Source organism: Bos taurus, chromosome Y (assembly GCF_002263795.3).
Source record: "Bos taurus isolate L1 Dominette 01449 registration number 42190680 breed Hereford chromosome Y, ARS-UCD2.0, whole genome shotgun sequence".
Classification (NCBI taxonomy): Eukaryota; Metazoa; Chordata; class Mammalia; order Artiodactyla; family Bovidae; genus Bos; species Bos taurus.
This window is the reverse complement of record NC_082638.1, coordinates 21,668,193-21,686,729: the sequence shown is the minus strand read 5'-3', so window position 1 is coordinate 21,686,729 and position 18,537 is coordinate 21,668,193. Positions and strand designations below refer to the sequence as shown.

At 44.4% G+C, this 18,537-nt stretch overlaps 1 protein-coding gene and 1 pseudogene across 1 annotated transcript; one reads left to right on the top strand and one right to left on the bottom strand.

The window, feature by feature from the left end:
- The first annotated feature begins 3,200 nt into the window (after nucleotides 1–3,200).
- LOC132344448 (zinc finger protein 280B-like) lies at nucleotides 3,201–12,783 on the top strand (annotated as a pseudogene).
- A 1,018-nt stretch (nucleotides 12,784–13,801) lies between these two features.
- Nucleotides 13,802–17,366, bottom strand: LOC132344641 (testis-specific Y-encoded protein 1-like). The gene is made up of 6 exons (XM_059884294.1): nucleotides 17,180–17,366; nucleotides 16,692–17,128; nucleotides 14,530–14,607; nucleotides 14,236–14,341; nucleotides 13,996–14,141; nucleotides 13,802–13,879 (listed from the first exon to the last, which is right to left on the bottom strand). Exons 1-6 carry the CDS (start codon nucleotides 17,301–17,303, stop codon nucleotides 13,802–13,804), a joined length of 969 nt encoding a protein of 322 aa, XP_059740277.1. The 5' UTR covers nucleotides 17,304–17,366.
- Between the last annotated feature and the right edge of the window lie 1,171 nt (nucleotides 17,367–18,537).

Below are 18,537 nucleotides of genomic sequence, written 5' to 3'. Positions count from 1 at the left end.
TTGATCATTATGTAGTGACCATCTTTGTGTCTTTTCACAGCCTTTGTTTTAATGTCTATTTTATCTGATATAAGTATTGCTACTCCTGCTTTCTTTTGCTCCCTATTTGCATGAAAAATCTTTTTCCAGCCCTTCACTTTCAGTCTGTATGTGTCCCCTGTTTTGAGGTGGGTCTCTTGTAGACAACATATGTAGGGGTCTTGTTTTTGTATCCATTCAGCCAGTCTTTGTCTTTTGGTTGTGGCATTCAACCCATTTACATTTAAGGTAATTACTGATATGTATGATCCTGTTGCATTTACTTTGTTGTTTTGGGTTCGAGTTTATACATTCTTTTTGTGTTTCCTGTCTAGAGAAAATCCTTTAGTATTGGTTGGAGAGCTGGTTTGGTGGTGCTGAATTCTCTCAGCTTTTGCTTGTCTGGAAAGCTTTTGATTTCTCCTTCATACTTGAATGAGAACCTTGCTGGATACAATAATCTGGGCTGTAGGTTATTTTCTTTCATCACTTTAAGTATGTCTTGCCATTCGCTCCTGGCTTGAAGAGTTTCTATTTAAAGATCAGCTGTTATCCTTATGGGAATTCCCTTGTGTGTTATTTGTTGTTTTTCCCTTGCTGCTTTTAATATTTGTTCTTTTTGTTTGATCTTTGTTAATTTGATTAATATGTGTCTTGGGGTGTTTCGCCTTGGGTTTATCCTGTTTGGGACTCTCTGGGTTTCTTGGACTTGGGTGATTATTTCCTTCCCCATTTTAGGGAAGTTTTCAACTATTATCTCCTCAAGTATTTTCTCATGGTCTTTCTTTTTGTCTTCTTCTTCTGGGACCCCTATGATTCGAATGTTGTAGCGTTTAATATTGTCCTGGAGGTCTCTGAGATTGTCCTCATTTCTTTTCATTTGTTTTTCTTTTATCCTCTCTGATTCATTAATTTCTACCATTCTATCTTCTAATTCACTAATCCTATCTTCTGCCTCTGTTATTCTACTAATTGTTGCCTCCAGAGTGTTTTTAATTTCATTTATTGCATTATTCATTTTATATTGACTCTCTTTTATTTCTTCTAGGTCCTTGTTAAACCTTTCTTGCATCATCTCAATCTTTGCCTCCAAGCTATTTATCTGTGATTCCATTTTGATTTCAAGATTTTGGATCAATTTCACTATCATTATTCTAAATTCTTTATCAGGTAGATTCCCTATCTCTTCCTCTTTTGTTTGGTTTGGTGGGCATTTATCCTGTTCCTTTATCTGGTGGGTATTCCTCTGTCTCTTCATCTTGTTTAAATTGCTGAGTTTGGGGTGTCCTTTCTGTATTCTGGCAGTTTGTGGAGTTCTCTTTATTGTGGTGTTTCCTCGCTCTGTGTGGGTTTGTACAGGTGGCTTGTCAAGGTTTCTTGGTTAGGGAAGCTTGTGTCGGTGTTCTGGTGAGTGGAGCTGTATTTCTTCTCTCTCCTTTCAAGGACTTGGGTTGCTTTTCTGGAAGCCTGATGTCCTCTGCCGGCATTCAGAAGTTGTTTTGTGGAATTTACTCAGCATTTAAATGTTCTTTTGATGAATTTGTGGGGGAGAAAGTGTTCTCCCCGTCCTACTCCTCCGCCATCTTAGCTCCTCCTACCTTAAGTGTTTTTTATAACGCCTATTATGAAAAGGTGCTGGGTTCAGGGAAATGCTTTTTCTGTAAGCATATGTATTTTTGGTCCTTTATTGTATTAAAATGGCATTATGTTGATTGACTTTCATATAATGAACCAACTTTGCACACCTGCATAAATCCCACGTGATCATGGTATATGATCTTTTTTATATGTTGTTAGATTTTTTTTGCCAGTATTTTGTTGAGTACTCTTGCCTCTATATTCATAAGGGATATTGGGTGTGTGTGTGTGTGTGTGTGTGTGTGTGTGTGATGTCTCTGTATAATACTGGTATTAGAGAAATATTGGCATCACTTTGTATGCTATGTGGGGAAGAGACATGTAAAATGAAGGATGAAGCATTGTTGGATTTAAGTTTAGTCAGGATTAGAGGCAGAAATTTAGAATATATCAGTGTGGAATTGGGGTGAGATTATCAAGAGAGTTCATTCTCAATTTGCTAGGCCTGTATTAAGTGCTTGACATTGAATTATGCTGTTTGTTAACTATGTCTAGATACTTTATACTTTGAATCTGCTACCTATTTTCTGTATTAACATTTATGAAATTAGTATGTGTGAATCAGTTGTAATGTGCTTTTAAGATACGTTTTCTTCCAATTTTACTACAAAACAAGATGCCATTAAATAGCTGATGCTTTTTTAAAAGAGCTGTTAACTTTAAGTCTAAGAAATAAGCATGTTTGTCTTTAAGATACAGAAACACATTAAAAAGTTATAAATTTGCCCAAAAAGATGCAGCTGGTGTGTGGCTAACTTAGAATTCCAGCTCAATCTTCTTTGACTCCAAAGTCCATGTTTCTAAACACTGTACAATAGTGCTTTTGTAAAAATACTCATCCTTTACATGTAATTTCACCTAATGATCAGTGGTGTTTTGTGTTTTTTTTCCTTTTCTTTCCTTCTTTCTTTTTTTAAAATAGAAGAGATTAAAATCAACATGGGACAATGCTCTGATTCTAGAGTCATGTAGACTTATAGGTTTTTCAGCTGTCATTTAGCCTCTTTGATACTCAGTGTCTTCATCTGTAAGATAATGGTGTTTATAACTACCTAGAGTTTTGGAGATAATCAAATACAGCATTTTTCTGTACTTAACTAATATGTAGTATGTTTATACTTAGGTGGCAGGTTATATAAAGAAAGCACTGGGATTGGTGGCCACGCCCTTCAAGAATAAAAAAAAATATTTAAAATATGGAACCACCATGTATGTTATGTGAAGAACAAGAGCCAGAACCACAGAAAAGTGTAGGAGAAACCAAACAAGTAGATGATGAAGATGCTGAACTGATCTTTGTTGGGGTAGAACATGTAAATAAAAATGCTGATGTGATCTTTTTTGGGATGACCTCAAATTCAAAACCAGTCATTTCAAACATTGAACAGAGTTACCCCAGGTTCATGTTCAAGGAGAAAAATGTGTGATCACTTCAAGAAAGATAATGCTCACAAATTACAGCCTGTTAGTCATGCGACTCCTACATCAGCAGCACGGACTGTCTTGCCAGGTTCTGATTCTGAATCAAGATCAACAGATAGTCCTATCATTGTTGAGCCTTTGTCTGAAGCTGATTATAAAATATTTCACCACAAATAGTGCCTAATAGCGTTTCAGAATTATATTCTCCTTTGATTATCTTCACAGGTTCATTGCAGCCTCCAGTAGAAACAGCAGTTTCTTCAGGAGATATGAATAAAAGTCCTCGTGTATCAAAGCTACTTTCCACTTCTGAAACAAATAGCACAGATCCCAAAAGGCCTAAACACAGTGATGGAATTATAGGGGGCATTCTTTAGCTTTATCCCTTTCTGGTATTTTTCATACAGTGACTACTGAGCAAAGCACACCAGACAGTGTTCATACCTCATTAAGCCATGTTCAGAATGGAGAACCTCATCCAACAGCTTTTCCAAAGGACAATGCTCATTGTAAGCCTGTAAGTCCTTTAGGGAAAAATGGGCTGAAAAAAACTGACTTTCCAAGTTTAGCAAGTCAAAACAAGATTGTTGATCCCACAGAAGGAAATCTGATTGTGTTACTTGGTGACTTCTACTATGGACAGCGTATAGGAGATGGGCAGCCAGAACCGAAAACTCACACAGCCTTTAAATGCCTCAGCTGCTTGAAAGTTCTAAAAAACGTCAAGTTTCTGAATCACATGAAGCACCATTTGGGACTTGAAAGGCAGAGAGGTGACAGCTGGAAAAACCACACCTCCTGCCAGCACTGCCACCACCAGTTTCCTACTCCCTTCCAGCTGCAGTGTCACACTGAAAGTATTCACATTTCCCAGAAGCCCTCTGCAGACTGTAAAATCTGTGAGTTGTCCTTTGAGACAGATCAGGTTCTCTTATAGCACATGAAAGACAATCATAAGCCTGGTGAAATGCCCTATGTATGCCAGGTTTGCAATTACAGATCATCAGTCTTTGCAGATGTGGATGCACAATTCAAAGCATACCATGGTAACACTAAGAATCTGCTTTGTCCGTTTTGTCTCAAAATTTTTAAAACTGCAACACCATACATGTGTCATTATAGAGGGCACTGGGTAAAGAGTTTTCACCAGTGTTCCAAATGTTGGCTACAGTTTTTAACTTACAAAGAGAAAATGGAGCACAAGACCCATTGTTCAAGAAGCCTAAACAGCTAAACAAATGTTTAAGAAGCCTAAGCAGCTAAAAGGATTACCTCCTGAAACAAAAGTTGTTATTCAGGTATCACTGGAACCTCTTCAACCAGGATTGGTGGAAGTACCATCCATTACTGTGAACACATCTGATTCTGAACCATCACCCCCCACCCCAATCTAAAAGTAGGAGTTGGAAAAAAAAAACAAAAAACCCTTAATTCTACTTTCAGTAAGTCTGAAGCAAGTATTTCAGTCAAATTTAAAATCCCCATTAAAAACAAAAAAATCTAAATTATAGCAGTATTCAATAGTATCAAATATAGTGAAACCAATGGGTAATTTATGTTTTTTTTTTTTTTTTAATTCATGAAGAACAGTTTTAATTAACCTGAATGTTGAGATGTTTTTTAAAAATATATTACCTGTTTTTCATATAATTATCTTAATATGTAAAAAAGTATGTGCTCACGTGTGTGTGAGAGAAAGAATGAGAGAGGGGGAGAGAGGAAAAGTAACAACCTATTTCGGTATTTCATGTTGTTTGTAAGTTCAAAACCTCTGCTATACATATAATCTGTTGAGTGTTTTAGAAACGTAATTTTCAACTGTTTTCATGCCTTCAAGATCTCAGTATTAACTATACAGCCAGATTGGAATGACTTTCTTATGGTATAGTCCCATGTGCTGCTGAACTCTCCGAAGTGCCTCTGTTTTGCTGATCTAAGATAACCTGGCTCCAAAAGCCTGGTGTGGAGAAGTTGATGGAGAATCTGTGATGTGAGTTTGAAGCAGATAAGGGATTTAGTCAGTGGAGAGCTGTGACTTCTTGTCCCAGTTGAGGAAGAGACACACATTCACTCCAGGCATGGAGCCAAGGCAGAAGGAACACTGTCTCAGAGTGTCTTTACCTACCCCAGGGACATCTCAAGGAAGCCAACCATTGAAATGCCTGTGGTTGGTGAGGGGCTCCTGTAAGCATCAAACAAGCCCTGTGTATCATTGACTACAGTTGCAGAAGCAGAGATAGTTAACAGAATGAGGCCTGGTGCCCGTGGATCTCCTGTTGAGTGATCAAAAGGGTAATTTGATTCATTCCATCCCCTTTCCCATTTGGCTGGCCTTTAGTCACAGTGAAGTAGCCATGTCTGTCTAAGTCACAATAGTAAAGCAAGTTAAGATTCTCAAGGGAAAAAAGCCTTGACATCTAGTTTGATTTGTCCTTGACCCATAGTTTTAACTGAAAAGGCTCAAACACAGGGAATCTGTTAGATTTATGAATTGGGCTAAATTTAGTTCTCTTACTCTTAAACTACAATGGAGTTGTCCGAGAATAGTAAATGTAGTGGATAAAAATGGTTCAGGGTGATTAAACCCTTTATAGAGCTTTTCCTTACCTTTTCCAGTTACCTGTGTCTTACCCTAGTTGAACATATGAAGATTTCAGTGTTGTGTCTTATCTTGCCTTGGACACAAATGTATTGTGGTTAACAATTAATTCTTTGTGTGTGTAATTTCCCATTTTATCAAACTCATACTGAATTTTGGTCTTACTTGATACAGTCTGATGTGCAAGAATTGTCTCGTTTAATTCGGTATTTATCAGGTCATAGAGTTATTCTCCTTGCTCTAATCTATCGAACTAATCTGTGATTATACTTGTGGAAAATTTTTACTTATGGTCTCCAAGGTCCCATTGACAGACCTGCGGGGTACCCTCCAAGTATTGGTTCCTGAACATCAGTACACTTCACTGCCTCTGTGGGTTCCTGGAGTTGAGTCTCCTTACGCATGTCTTGGAGAGGGCAATGGCATGCCACTCTAGTACTTTTGCCTGGAAAATCCCATGGATGGAGGAGCCTGGTTGGCTGCAGTCCATGGGGTCTCTAGAGTTGAACACAACTGAGCGACTTCACTTTCACTTTTCACTTTCATGCACTGGAGGAAATGGCAACCCACTCCAGTGTTCTTGCTTGGAGAATCCCAGGGATGCGGACGCCTGGTGGGCTGCTGGCTCTGGGGTTGCACAGATTCGGACACGACTGAAGCAACTTAGCAGCAGCAGCAGCAGGTATGTTTTAATGCCATCTCTTCTCCACTTCCGGCACAGGTAACAAACAATCTGTGCACAATTCAAGGAACCTGGGATCCTGGCTGTAGACCTATGCCAGGAGAAATATCTCGTTTTCCCTTCCTTTCTCCTCCTTATCTCTCCCCACTCTTTTTTCACCCTTCCTCAATTTATTTAAATTCTCTAAGCTTTCACAAAATGCTGGGAAGTGATAATCACCAAGGGCTTAGCATCCCTTTCAGAACTGAACAGGAAGGACTACAGATGACTAAGCTGTAGCGAGTCTTGTCTGCATTTTAGGTAATTTTCTGAGTGTAAAGTCTATTGTATTTATTTACTCCATGCTTGACTGGTTGATTTGCACTTTGAATATTTTACTAGGACTTTCCAGTTAGTTTGCTTAGGCCAAAGCACTTTGTTAAGTGTAAGCTTAAACCACTTTTGCAGAAAGAGTGTGTGTTGTTCTGGTCTCAGGTGAAAACTTCTATGTATAATTAAACGTGCAGACTTTTATATATGTAGCTCATTTATTCTATTTCTATAGTAAAAATATGAAATGGTTTAGTTATGTGTTTTTATTCTTCCTTAGTGTTATCAATATTGTTACTGTTATTTGCTCTGAAGTATGCTCCTAAAGAATACAAGTTGTTATTTATTGCCAACTACTGCTGGGAGGGATTGGGGGCAGGAGGAGAAGGGGACAGGAGGATTCTATTTTGCTTGCTCTCTCAGATAAAATTTAATATTTAATTCATGTTGCCAAAGGCTTGTAAGTAAAATTAGTATTTATAGAAATAAAACGTTTTTTTAAATTATTTCTTCTGTTTTTCTTTTTACAAATAACATGGTATATTTTTAGTTTTTTTTTTTTTTAAACTAATCTTATTGTGTTGGCCAGGACTTCTAAGCATGATATGTAAATGGGTTTTCTTGTTCTTAGTACCATCAAATGCAATGAGTATATGGCTACAAATTTCTATTTCTATTTTTAAAATTTAAAGAAAATTGTTTTATTGGATAGTTTACAACATCTGTTGAGACATTTACTTTTCTTTCTTTCTCCTTTCTTTCTTTTTCTTCCTTTCTTCCCCTTCTCTCTTCCTCTTTCTTTCCTTTCTTCCTCCCTTTCTTTCCCCAGGTTTTTGCTTGACTGGACTCTTCCTGAAACAAAAGTCATTCCACTCAGGGTTGAATATTATCCTCTCAGAATCTCATTCCATTCTCATTTCTAGTATTGGAATTAACTTCCTCTTCCCTTTCATGCATTGGAGAAGGAAATGGCAACCCACTCCAGTGTTCTTGCCTGGAGAATCCCAGGGTGGGTGAGCCTGGTGGGCTGCTGTCTATGGGGTCGCACAGAGTCGAGATGACTGAAGTGACTTAGCAGCAGCAAAGGTGGTAAGAAAAACTTTATTCAAGGTAAGACTACTACAGCAGGGTCTTATAATGGGGTAGAGAGATTGAGCTCGAGTCTGACTACAGCAGGAACACAGCTGGGATTTATAGCTAAGCAACAGGGCGGGTCCATGGTGTTGCAAAGAGACTGGGGGACTGAAAAGCAATGAACAACAACAATAACAGGGTGGGTGTCAGTGGATGGAAACTTATTAAGAGGACCGTAAGGATTCTGAGGGAGATCAGCCCTGGGATTACTTTGGAAGTAATGATGCTAAAGCTGAAACTCTAGTACTTTGGCCATTTCATGCGAAGAGTTGACTCATTGGAAAAGACTGATGCTGGGAGGGACTGTGGGCAGGAGGAGAACAGGGCGGCAGAGGATGAGGTGGCTGGATGGCATCACTGACTCGATGGAGTGAGTCTGAGTGAACTCTGAGTGAACTCTGGGAGTTCGTGATGGACAGGGAGACCTGGCATGCTGCGATTCATGGGGATGCAAAGAGTTGAACACGACTGAGCTACTGAACTGAATTGAACTGATGGGTGAGGGTGGATTCTGGTTAAACTGAGAGGATCATTGCTGAGGCTAGGCAAGGCTGATAAGATATTGAGGTGAGTGACAAGAAATTTGATCTGATACTGAGGGTGGTCAGATCAAGGGTGGGGTATTTTTACTAAGCTCACATAGCAGGTTCTGGCTTAGATTGAACTAAATTGACAGGCACCCCTGGATAAAGACATTGCCCAAAGTTGGCAGTGCATTAGTGAACTACTGCTGCATAACAAATTACCCCAAACTAATAGCTTAAAACAATATTATCTCATACCGCTGCTGAAAGTTGGGAGTCCAGGAGTAATTCAGCTGAATGTTCTGGCTCCGGGTTTCATGAGATTGCCCTCCTCTGAAGCCTTGACATGGGCTGGTGGATTTCCTTCCAAGATGGATTACTCACATAGCTGTTGAAACCAGTTTCCTTGCTGTCTGTTAGGAGAAAGCCTAAGTTCTTTCACATGGACCTCTCTGCTGGGCTACCTGAGTGTTCTCAAGATAAGAAGGCTTCTAGAGTGAGTGACCCAAGAGGATGAGCAAGGAGGATGCAGTGCCTTTTATGACCTAGTCTCAGACACTTCATTTTCATTTCTACAATATTCTAACGTTAGAAATGAGCCACTAAGTCCAGCCCACATGTGAAGTGGAGTATAAGATCCACCCTTGATGGTAAGGATTTGTGGACATAATTTAAAATCACGTGGTACACACATGGCCACAAATTGTTTACATACTTGTATGTCCCAAATGCATTTTCCTGCCAATGCTTTCAAAGATTTTATCCATTATAGCATTAACTTGAAGTTCAGGACCTTGTCATTTAAGTCAGGTCCAGATATGGATCAGGGTCCAGTTGTGCAATATCTCAAGTATTCAGTCGCTCACTTGTGTCCTACTCTTTGCGACCCCATGGGCTGCAGCAGGACAGTCTTCCCTGCCCATCATCAACTCTGGGGGATTACTCAAACTCAAGATCCATTGAGTTGTTTATGACATCCAACCATCTCATCCTCTCACGTCCCCTCGTCCTCCTGCCTTCAAGCTTTCCCTCATCAGAGTATTTTCCAATGAGTAAGTTCTTTGCATCAGGTAGCCAAAGTATTGGAGCTGCAGATTCAGGATCAGTCCTTCCAATGAATATGCAGGACTGATTTACTTTAGGATTGACTGGTTTGATCTCCTTGCAGTCCAAGAGACTCTCGAGTCTTCTCCAATACAACAGTTCAAATTATACAAGTATAGTTCCTCTAGACCTGAGGATCTGTGAACAAAAGGCATGAGTCAATCTGCTCACTTTAACAGCCAACATACAGTGGTGGGTCAGGCATAGATAACCTTCATAGACACTCCTGTTCCAGAAAGAGGAGGGGAGATGGGAGTCAATAGTAGCAATTCTGAAATCCCACGGGTTCTTGTTGGCAGTCCTTGGATTAGGATTCAAGGCCTGGAAACTTCTAAGCTTCGGTCTCTGACTTTTTAATTCTGCCCTCTAACATGATTCCATTGCATGAAAGGTTGATACAGTGAAACAGTCTCCCTAGTCTGCTTCCTGCTTGTCGAAGGTAGAAGTCCAGAGTTCTCTTATTTTGTATTGTTGTTGGTCCTTTCAATCTAAGCTAAACTTAAATATGTTATCATAAAAACTTGGTGTGCCTCCTGATAATCTTACTGGTGTTCTTCGAAAGCACCCCACTCTAAAACCACAATCACACATGTCTTCATAGGCCTATTTTGCCTTGGTTTTCTGCTGAGATGGCTGAGGGATAACACTCTGAAACTTAGTAGAAGTCGTATTGTGTGACTGAAGTGATCTCTGAGTTACACGTCTAAACTCTTTGGAGGGCATTGGCCTGACTAAATAATGCCATTAACATCCCCTTCCACCTTTCTGAGGCTTAACAGAGAATTTTACCATCACACAAATCTTTAGAGCAAGTTAATTAAAAAAATATATTAAGAACTGACATATAGATGATGTACAATGTTATATTTGGACCACCTTACTCTAATGCCCTGGATATGATCTTTGCTTGATAGCCATTAATTTTAGCATCTTCGGTCATCTTAAAAGACTGAAAAATTTCCAAATCAGCAAATTCTGTCTCATTTTTTAATAGTCTTTTTCTTAAAGTTTTTTTTTTTTTTTTTTTTAATTTCCCTTCATATTTTACTATAGGCAGCAAGAGGAAACCAGGCAGTACTTTTGGCTGTTTGGCTGGAAATCTCCTCAGCTAAATAATTCCATTAATTAGGTAGTTTCTCCTTCCAGCTCATTAGGTACATTTTTGACTTTTCATAAATTGCAGGTATAGTGGACTTTCCCCTGCACACTCCCCAGGCTCTTCCCTCCTGCCTCTCCTTTCTGCCAGGCATCCTGGGTGCACCACTGTGCTTCCATTTAGAACTTGTTCACTCAGTGAGATTACAGGGATCGATTCCCTGGCTTCAGGGCTTCTGCTGGCCAGAGTCCATGTACCTTTCCCTAAGACCTTCCTGTTTTCACTATCCAACTTCCATCACCTGGCTAGGTAAGTTCCCACAGCTCATACTCACAAGTGTACTGGTAGGCACTTCTGGGCACACATGTGTACACACGTGCGTGTGTACACAGTAACATCCCTGAGAGGAAAGTTGCACATATGCAGAAGTATAGGCTTTCTGCTCTGGGAAAATGAACTTTGGTAAGCACCCGACTTTTTTTGTCCTGGTTGTTTTCTTTCACTTGCTCATCGATCATGTCAGGTTGCACTTCTAACTCTGTGGCTTATCCTCAAAAGTTACAAAATCTTGGCATTTGCTCATGACAGGTACCGACCTGCAGAGAATCGGGCAGGGTTGGAAGGGCTCGCCCTGGACACCTGAGTGACATGAACCTGTGTTCTGCATTCTCCCATCACCTTGGACAGCTTCATGGTACCAGTCACGTTGGCCTGATCCACTGCCTGTGCATGCCAGGGGACCAGAAAACAAGGACCTGTGAGCTCTTCTGAGTTGGAGAACTGCTTTTCAGTGTGCACCTATCTAGGTCATTCCTTGTCAATCTTGTGTCCCTGTTGCTTGCCTACCACCCCTTAGGGCCCACAACATTCTGAGTGAGGCCCCCTGTTCTTTCTATCTGTGTAGCTTTATGTGTGCAACTGTCTACCTGTGTCCCCAAGTGCTATCTCCATGTAGCTGGAAAGGCCAAAGATACTGTGACTGTGATAGGCCTGGTTCTGATCCAGTGTTCTGAAGAAGGTGCACACAGATACAGGCTCTCTTCTGATACAAGTCCTGAGGTTGTACAGGTAAAGTGGCATCCCTACACGTCATCCCCTCTGTTTAACACTACACAGATACACAGAGTCCCTGATCAGATGATGCCCTGGGAAACCTGCCCGCTCTGGGCCCACAGCTCATGCCTCCCTTGGGCAGAAAGCAGCTTTTCTATTTGAAATGCACCAAGAGGGTTTGAACCACCAAGGCCTCACTGATTTGCTAAATGCCAAGACTCTCTTTCAGTTGCTCTTGTTAGACCCAGGTAGGACTCCCTACAGTCAGGCATCCCTGCTTGCCTACACAGCCCATGTGCCAAGGAAGCCAGACCCGGTTGGGCCCAGGGGCATCCAAACCGGTCACCTGGAAGGCAAGGTCCTTCTGAGTGTCACCTGGTGCAGACAAAATCAGAAATTCTGCTTCAGCGATACTGTCAGAAACCTCCTCCCTCAGGGGCAGATGCACACCTTTGCCCCTCAGGCCCCCAAAGCCAGAGGCAAGACCCCAGAGGAAAGAAGGAATACACATTAGGACTTTCAGCATAAGCCATGGAGTATCTTTGGCAGGACTGCTAATTGCCTAGACCCTAGTCCCTGAAAACCAGCAGGCTCAAACTGCTCCCAGGGGCTTCTGTGTCTCCCACTCTCCTGAGGTGCCTTGGGACATCCAATTAGCCCACCATTCTTGCTTCCTCCCTGTTCCCTCCCTCGCAGGCACACCCTGGCAGAGAGGCACACATGTACACCCACTCCTGCGCTTTCCTCACCTTTCTGCATTGCCAGGGAGGCTGGAAGTGCCTGGAGGGATGCCACGCTCATACCCTGTCTCTCCTAGGATTCCTGTGGTTTTGCACATACAGCTTACTTTAGCACATCTTGCGTTTTGTGTTGCCACGTGCCAGTGTGTACCACCTTCGGGGAGGGAGCTTGCTGGTTGATGTGCTGCACTGTTCAAGGACCTTCCCTTCTCCTTGAACACGTTTGTGTTCTTCTCATGTCTCCTTCTCACGTTTGTGGAACAAGTCTCCAGTGCAGCAGGCAATCTGTGCCTCTTTCTCCTTTGAATCGCTGCCCATCTCTGCAGGACCTTAGCCTCCTCACCATCCCGGGTCATGCTGTAACCACATCCACCATTTCCACAGCCCAGCCCAAGTCCCCACAGACCGAAGGCTTCACAGGCAGTGGTTTCAAAGCCCCACCCTACCTGATTTGCCCTGGGTGAATCCTCAGACCATGCACCCCCTCTTCCCGGTCCAAACACACATTAACATGGTGGAAATGGTGAATGTGTTTTGTATTTGGTCTAATTCAAGATTTCTGGAGCCATGGTCCAGAGTTATCACTGGCCGTCCTTTCCTCATTACCATCCAGGACAGGGTCACTGTGAAAATACGGCAACCAACCACCTTGAGACTGGGGATGCCTCCTGCCTCCTCTTCTGGTTCCTTGAAACCTCCTCTCCTGTCACCTTCATCTCTGCGTCTGCCCTGGGCTGGAAACATTCACACACATCCAAATAAACACAGACAACACAGGCACATGCATGCATACACACACATGCTCGGCATGGGGACACAAACGCAAACGGGGAACACAGATATTTCAGGAGGTGAAGACGCTCATGTCTAACAATGTTGGAGATGGCGTCAGTAGGCACCATGCCCTGCCCTTTGGTCTCCCTGTCCACCTCCCCCACGATCTCTTCCGTATTTTCCCAAGGCACCCTGAAGCTGCTTCCAGTGCAGCATGTCAGGTGGTGATGAGATACCAAGTGGTGGATGTGGAAATTCACACAAGATCCCAAAGTCAGCACACAGGTGCACTGGGACCCCAGAGAGGACACCCTTTCAATGATAGGCCTTCCCAGGGTAAGGGGCAGGAGTGAAGGGCCCAGGCAATCTCACCTCAGTCAGCAGCAGGAATCCCGGGGATGGCAGGACCCATGGAAGAATGATTCTGACAAAGAAACTTAACTCACCCTGCCTCTGGTACTATCATCTAGGACTCTTGCACTGCAACAACAGCTGACGTGAGGGAGGCTTGCTGCACTCACGGACACAATGAGTCCTCAAGCCTCAAGTCTCAGGAGGCCACCTTCTACATGCATGGCTCAAATTCAGGCTCCACAGCCAGCTTCCACGAGCCTGAGCAACCCCGTTTGGGAAAGGACAGTGTCATGGCTACTACACGACTATCTCTTCTCAGCCCACCTCCAGACCCCCTCACCATATGTGTTTCTGTCAGTTACCTCTCATGGAGGAACCTTCCTCCCTGGAGTAGTACTTCAGGGGATCATTCCATACGTCTTCATTGATGATCTGCTGGCAACACAAGCAAGGTCAGCCCGGGACTGACCAGGCCCTGAACCATCCCATGAGCAGCCAAGAACTCCAACATCAATCACCAATTGTGTGCAGGCCCAAAGTATCCCCACCTCAGCAATCCTGTTCAATTCTGAGCAGTTGTAGCCTGACAACCAGTTGAGAAACTTAAGGCTCCTGGTGTGCAACTTGTGGCTGAGTGCTCCCCGTTCAAAGCCCCAGATCCAGTGGACTGGAGTGGAACAACATGCCCTATGACCTGCAAAAAGACAGGGAAACTGGGGTGGATCCTGAAGATGGGTTATCCACAACCCTGCACACCCACACTCATCACCCAGGGAGGCACGTTTTACCAGTGATGTCAAGGTAATACTTTTTAATGATCACCGTGTTCAAGAAGTAGGGGTTCTCCCAAAAGGAAAAGATCAGCTTGCAGCGGAACCGTGGATATCTCTGCACCTGCACCAGCCAGAATAGGGAGGAGGGAAAGGTGCAAGCTTATACGGGCCTCAACTTGCCTCCCAGGCAGACATTAACAGCTTCCACGACGCCTCTCCAAAGACTCACAGTGCAGGAACATGGATAACGTGATCCTCCTACTCTCTGCCAAGTCCCATACCCAGCCATCCTCAGTCTCCCTCACTGACCTTCAAGTCAATCATGTAGCTGAGAAAGTCTTTATCTTGGTTGCTGATCATGATGCAAACTTGAGGGTGGTTCATAATCTGCTTTCAGGCCACATGCCGAGCCAAGAAGAGCCAGGAGCATCAGCCGTAATCTCGGGTGGAAGAAGGACACCGGAACAGGCATCTGCAAGGATGCCGGGAACTTCTGCTTGCCGGGCTACCACTGTTGTCCTCAGGCCCTTCCATACCATCAGGCACACTCATGGCTCTGTACCGGGGTCCAGCCCCGGTTGGATCCAGGGATTCCCTCAGGAGAATGGCGTCGGTGAAAGGACAGCAGAGGGGAGAGAAAGAGGCTTGATCTATCTGGTTTACACAGAAATAAATAATAATAAATAAATAAAGCCCGTGACACCATATTGCACTGTCCACGGAGGCCACAGGCGCCCTCTCAGTGGGGTGAAGACGCAGAGCATCCTTTCCCTGAAGACGCTAGGTGTCCTCCCGATTGAGTCTTAGAAGCCCGGGCAGGTAAGTGGACTCAGAGGACACCCACGCTCCAATTCGTCATCCTGAAGGAAGAACAGAGAGAGAAAAGGAGAGAAAAGGAAACAAGAATGACACAGGGAGAACAAGCCTAATGAGCAAGGCCTGTAGCTTTATTTTCAAAAGGAGCTTTTATACCCTAAGTTGTACATAAAAGATAATAGAGGGTGCAGAGTCATGCGAGGTCAGCAGTCCTTGATCCTTATCGAAACCAGGCTTTCTTTCTGCAAACTTATTATACACTAAGGCTTTAGGTGATTTATATCATCTTCTGGCCAGGAGGTCTGCTAACATTGTTCTTGTGATAAAGGTTATGCAACCAGAAAAACTTATTTTCTCCAAAGGTTTATTTTTCTAAAGTTTGGCGCCACTCCCTGAAAGGACTAGATAGAATTGCATTCCTATAGGGCAACAGGAGCAGTGGGGGATAACAAGGAAAGAATTTATTAACTCAAGGGTCTAAGGTTGTTAACATCAAAGCTACTACTTATATTTCTATATACCAACTATATTAATTGATATACTCCCAGGGACATAGTGGGTAAGGGGTATGGAAACTTGGCAGCAAGGGTTAGCTCAACAAATAAATCCTCTACTAGTTCTATTCTAATGATTTTAACTCCCCGAGAAGCTCTGCATTGTTGGACTATCTTAAGCCTCCCATACCTCTTGTGGTTGGGAGGCTGTGAATAATCACATGTGTAGCTGTTAAGAGTCTGGGAAAACCTATCAGGCAAGTTAGAAAGCTATCCAAGGGATTTGAATTGGAACACACCCACTGTACCCAGGAGAGTTATTAACTAGAGCTCTAAGTTGATTTCCTTCAGAGAAAGGTGGTCGTGGATATCCCCCCTCGTGGGTATCCTCGTTAATATCAGAGGAGTTTGTGAAAGTTGTAAAACAGACAGATTCTGGTTTGGGGGTAGATGCTCAAGCAGGTCCAGGAGGGCCCTCGAGTCCTGACTCGCCTTGCCTGTCAGACCTCTCCCACATGACCTTGTCATGGGTGGGGTCTCCCATGCTGGCTCCTGGCAGTTGTGGGTTTTTTGTGGTGTTCTGCATCTGAGGTGATCTGCATTCTCTAAGCAGGGGCTGTTTCTGACCGCTACTGTTCTCCTCCAGACCTGTGTATGCTGGGTAGTGGCATGTCACTGCTTACATTTTCAGACTTGTAGTCATTGTAACAAACCATGTCTGAAAGCAAAGGGGTTGGTGTGTGTGGGTGTATGTGTGTGTGTGTGTGTGTGTGTGAGAGAGAGAGAGAGAGAGAGAGAGAGAGAGAGAGAGAGAGAGAGAATGAGACTCCCATGTCTCAGCTATTTCCTGGGAACCTCTACATTTACAATGAGAACTGTCTGCCAAGGCTCATCTGGTGAACTGTCTCTGGTCATTCCTGACTTAGAGGCCTCAGGTGCTGCTCCTTCTCAGATGCAGGCCAGAAGGAGAGACTCAAAGTCATGGCTCCAACACAGGTGTGGCCCTGCCCAGATTCTACTGGGGTGTCCCTTTAGAGCCTGCCAATTGCCCAGGACCACACTTCCTTCAGGGGCCTCCAGTGCCCTCGCCCCTAACACTCCTCCTGCTCTTTCTCCTCCTCCTCCTGAGCAGCGGACGCCAAGAAGCAGCAAAAAGGATACAGCTTTGGCCCAGAAGCCAGGGATGCCCTGGATGATGGCACTCCTCCAAGCCAAGTGACTCTTCCTCCTTTGATGGCTCTTGTGCATGAATCGAATGTAGGCCCTGTGGTTTTTCTCATGTTCAGAGCTCAGTTCCACCCGAAGGGCGGCCAGCGCCTGCAGCTCATCTAGCACTGGAAGCTCACTCGGGCCTCCGGGCCTCTCCCAGCCCTGCTCCTCCACCGTTTTTTCCTCCAGCTCCTGGGAGAACCCCTGTTGCCGCTCGTCATCTGTCACAACCTCTACCTCCTTGGTGCTGTCTTCCGCCAATAGTTGAAACTCCCACTCGATCCCCACCACGTCTTCATCTACCAGGGCCTTGCTGTCCTCCACTGCCTCCACCCTGAAGAGGGTTGCCTCTTTGCCTGGCGTAACAATTGGTGGCTGGAAGGTCCAGGCTATGCACAGCATCACAAAGACAGGCTGTGGGGCCCCTGCCCACTGAGCACCTGGGCTCACAATTAAAAAGGTCTGGGGTCCCAGGATGCTCCCTCCTTCCTCTGACTGCCTCACTCTCTCCTCTTGGGCCTGGCCCTGATCCCCAGCTGGTGCAGATGTGAAGGGACGAGACATAATAGCACAGCAAGTGGTGCGCAATGGTGGCAGAGGCTGCAGTAAACCTGTGGGGCCCACTAGCTCTTTGGGGGTGGGGAGTGAGGGTGATGGTTGGGGAGCAGGGGCTGGTGTGTGTAGGGTGGTCTGGAGCTGAAGAAATGGGTGGCAGACAGCCCAGGACATGGTGAACCGGCCCTGGGTGATAAGCCAAACAGGAGGGGCCCTAGGCTGTAAGCCACTCACAGGCTACTGGCCCAAATCTAGACCAACGACCGAGAGGGTAGTGGGTGGCACACTTATGGACACGCCCCTAGACCTCTTCCGTGCTTCCTGGGCTCCAGTGACCCCACGTGGCCACATTCTGCTCCAGGGAGGTAGCATGTTTTGCCTCTGTTGCTACCTCAGGCACTGTCATTGACCTGGATCTGGAAATGGGTGGCAGACAACCAACCACGGGTTCCTGCTCCACAATCAGAACAGCACACTCCTGTGTCCTCCGGGACAGGCAATAACTGGGAGCTCTCCCTCAGTATCCAAAGGATATCCAGGGGGTCCACGTGGCTGGGTACTTTTCTCCATGGGACAGAGCCTGTTGCTGTCCGGATGCTATGGGAGTAGGGAAAAACCCTACCGTTTGCTACAATTGATCTCCACTGTTCAGGGACACCAGACCCTTAGGGTACAAAGCTCACTCTGTGTCTCTTTATCTCTGTTTCTGGCATATCACTGTTTTGGGCAATCCTTCTGTGTGTGTACCAGGCGCTGGTGTCTGTGTGTCTCCATCTCTCTATGTGGTGGTGTTGTGGTTTGCCACTCTCTGGACAGTAGTGCTCAAGAGAGACGCTTATCCTTGAAGTAAAGGCAAGCTCTTCTACTTCTGAGTGAGTTGCACCAATAGGAGATCAGAGTTTTTAGTCCACACATTTGGAGAGTGCTTTCTCAAACTTGAAAGCCAACAGTGGGCAGTCACTGCTGAACCGCAGAAGGGGACGGGTTACCCTCCCTCCCTCGCTGGACAGACGTGAACACTGCACAGACCTGTAAAGGCTTGGCCTCACTTTGCACAGAGAGAGAAACGGGGCATGCTCTACTGGCATGAGGAAACTTACTGAAACTTGTTTGAACTCCTGCCACTGAGATGCTAAGGACAACTCACTGTTAAGTTCCATGGCTCATTGGTGCAGGAGAAATGCATGTCTGCCCATTTAGCCTATTGAGGCCCTTTCAAAGTGGTTCTGTTCTCCATGTGAGA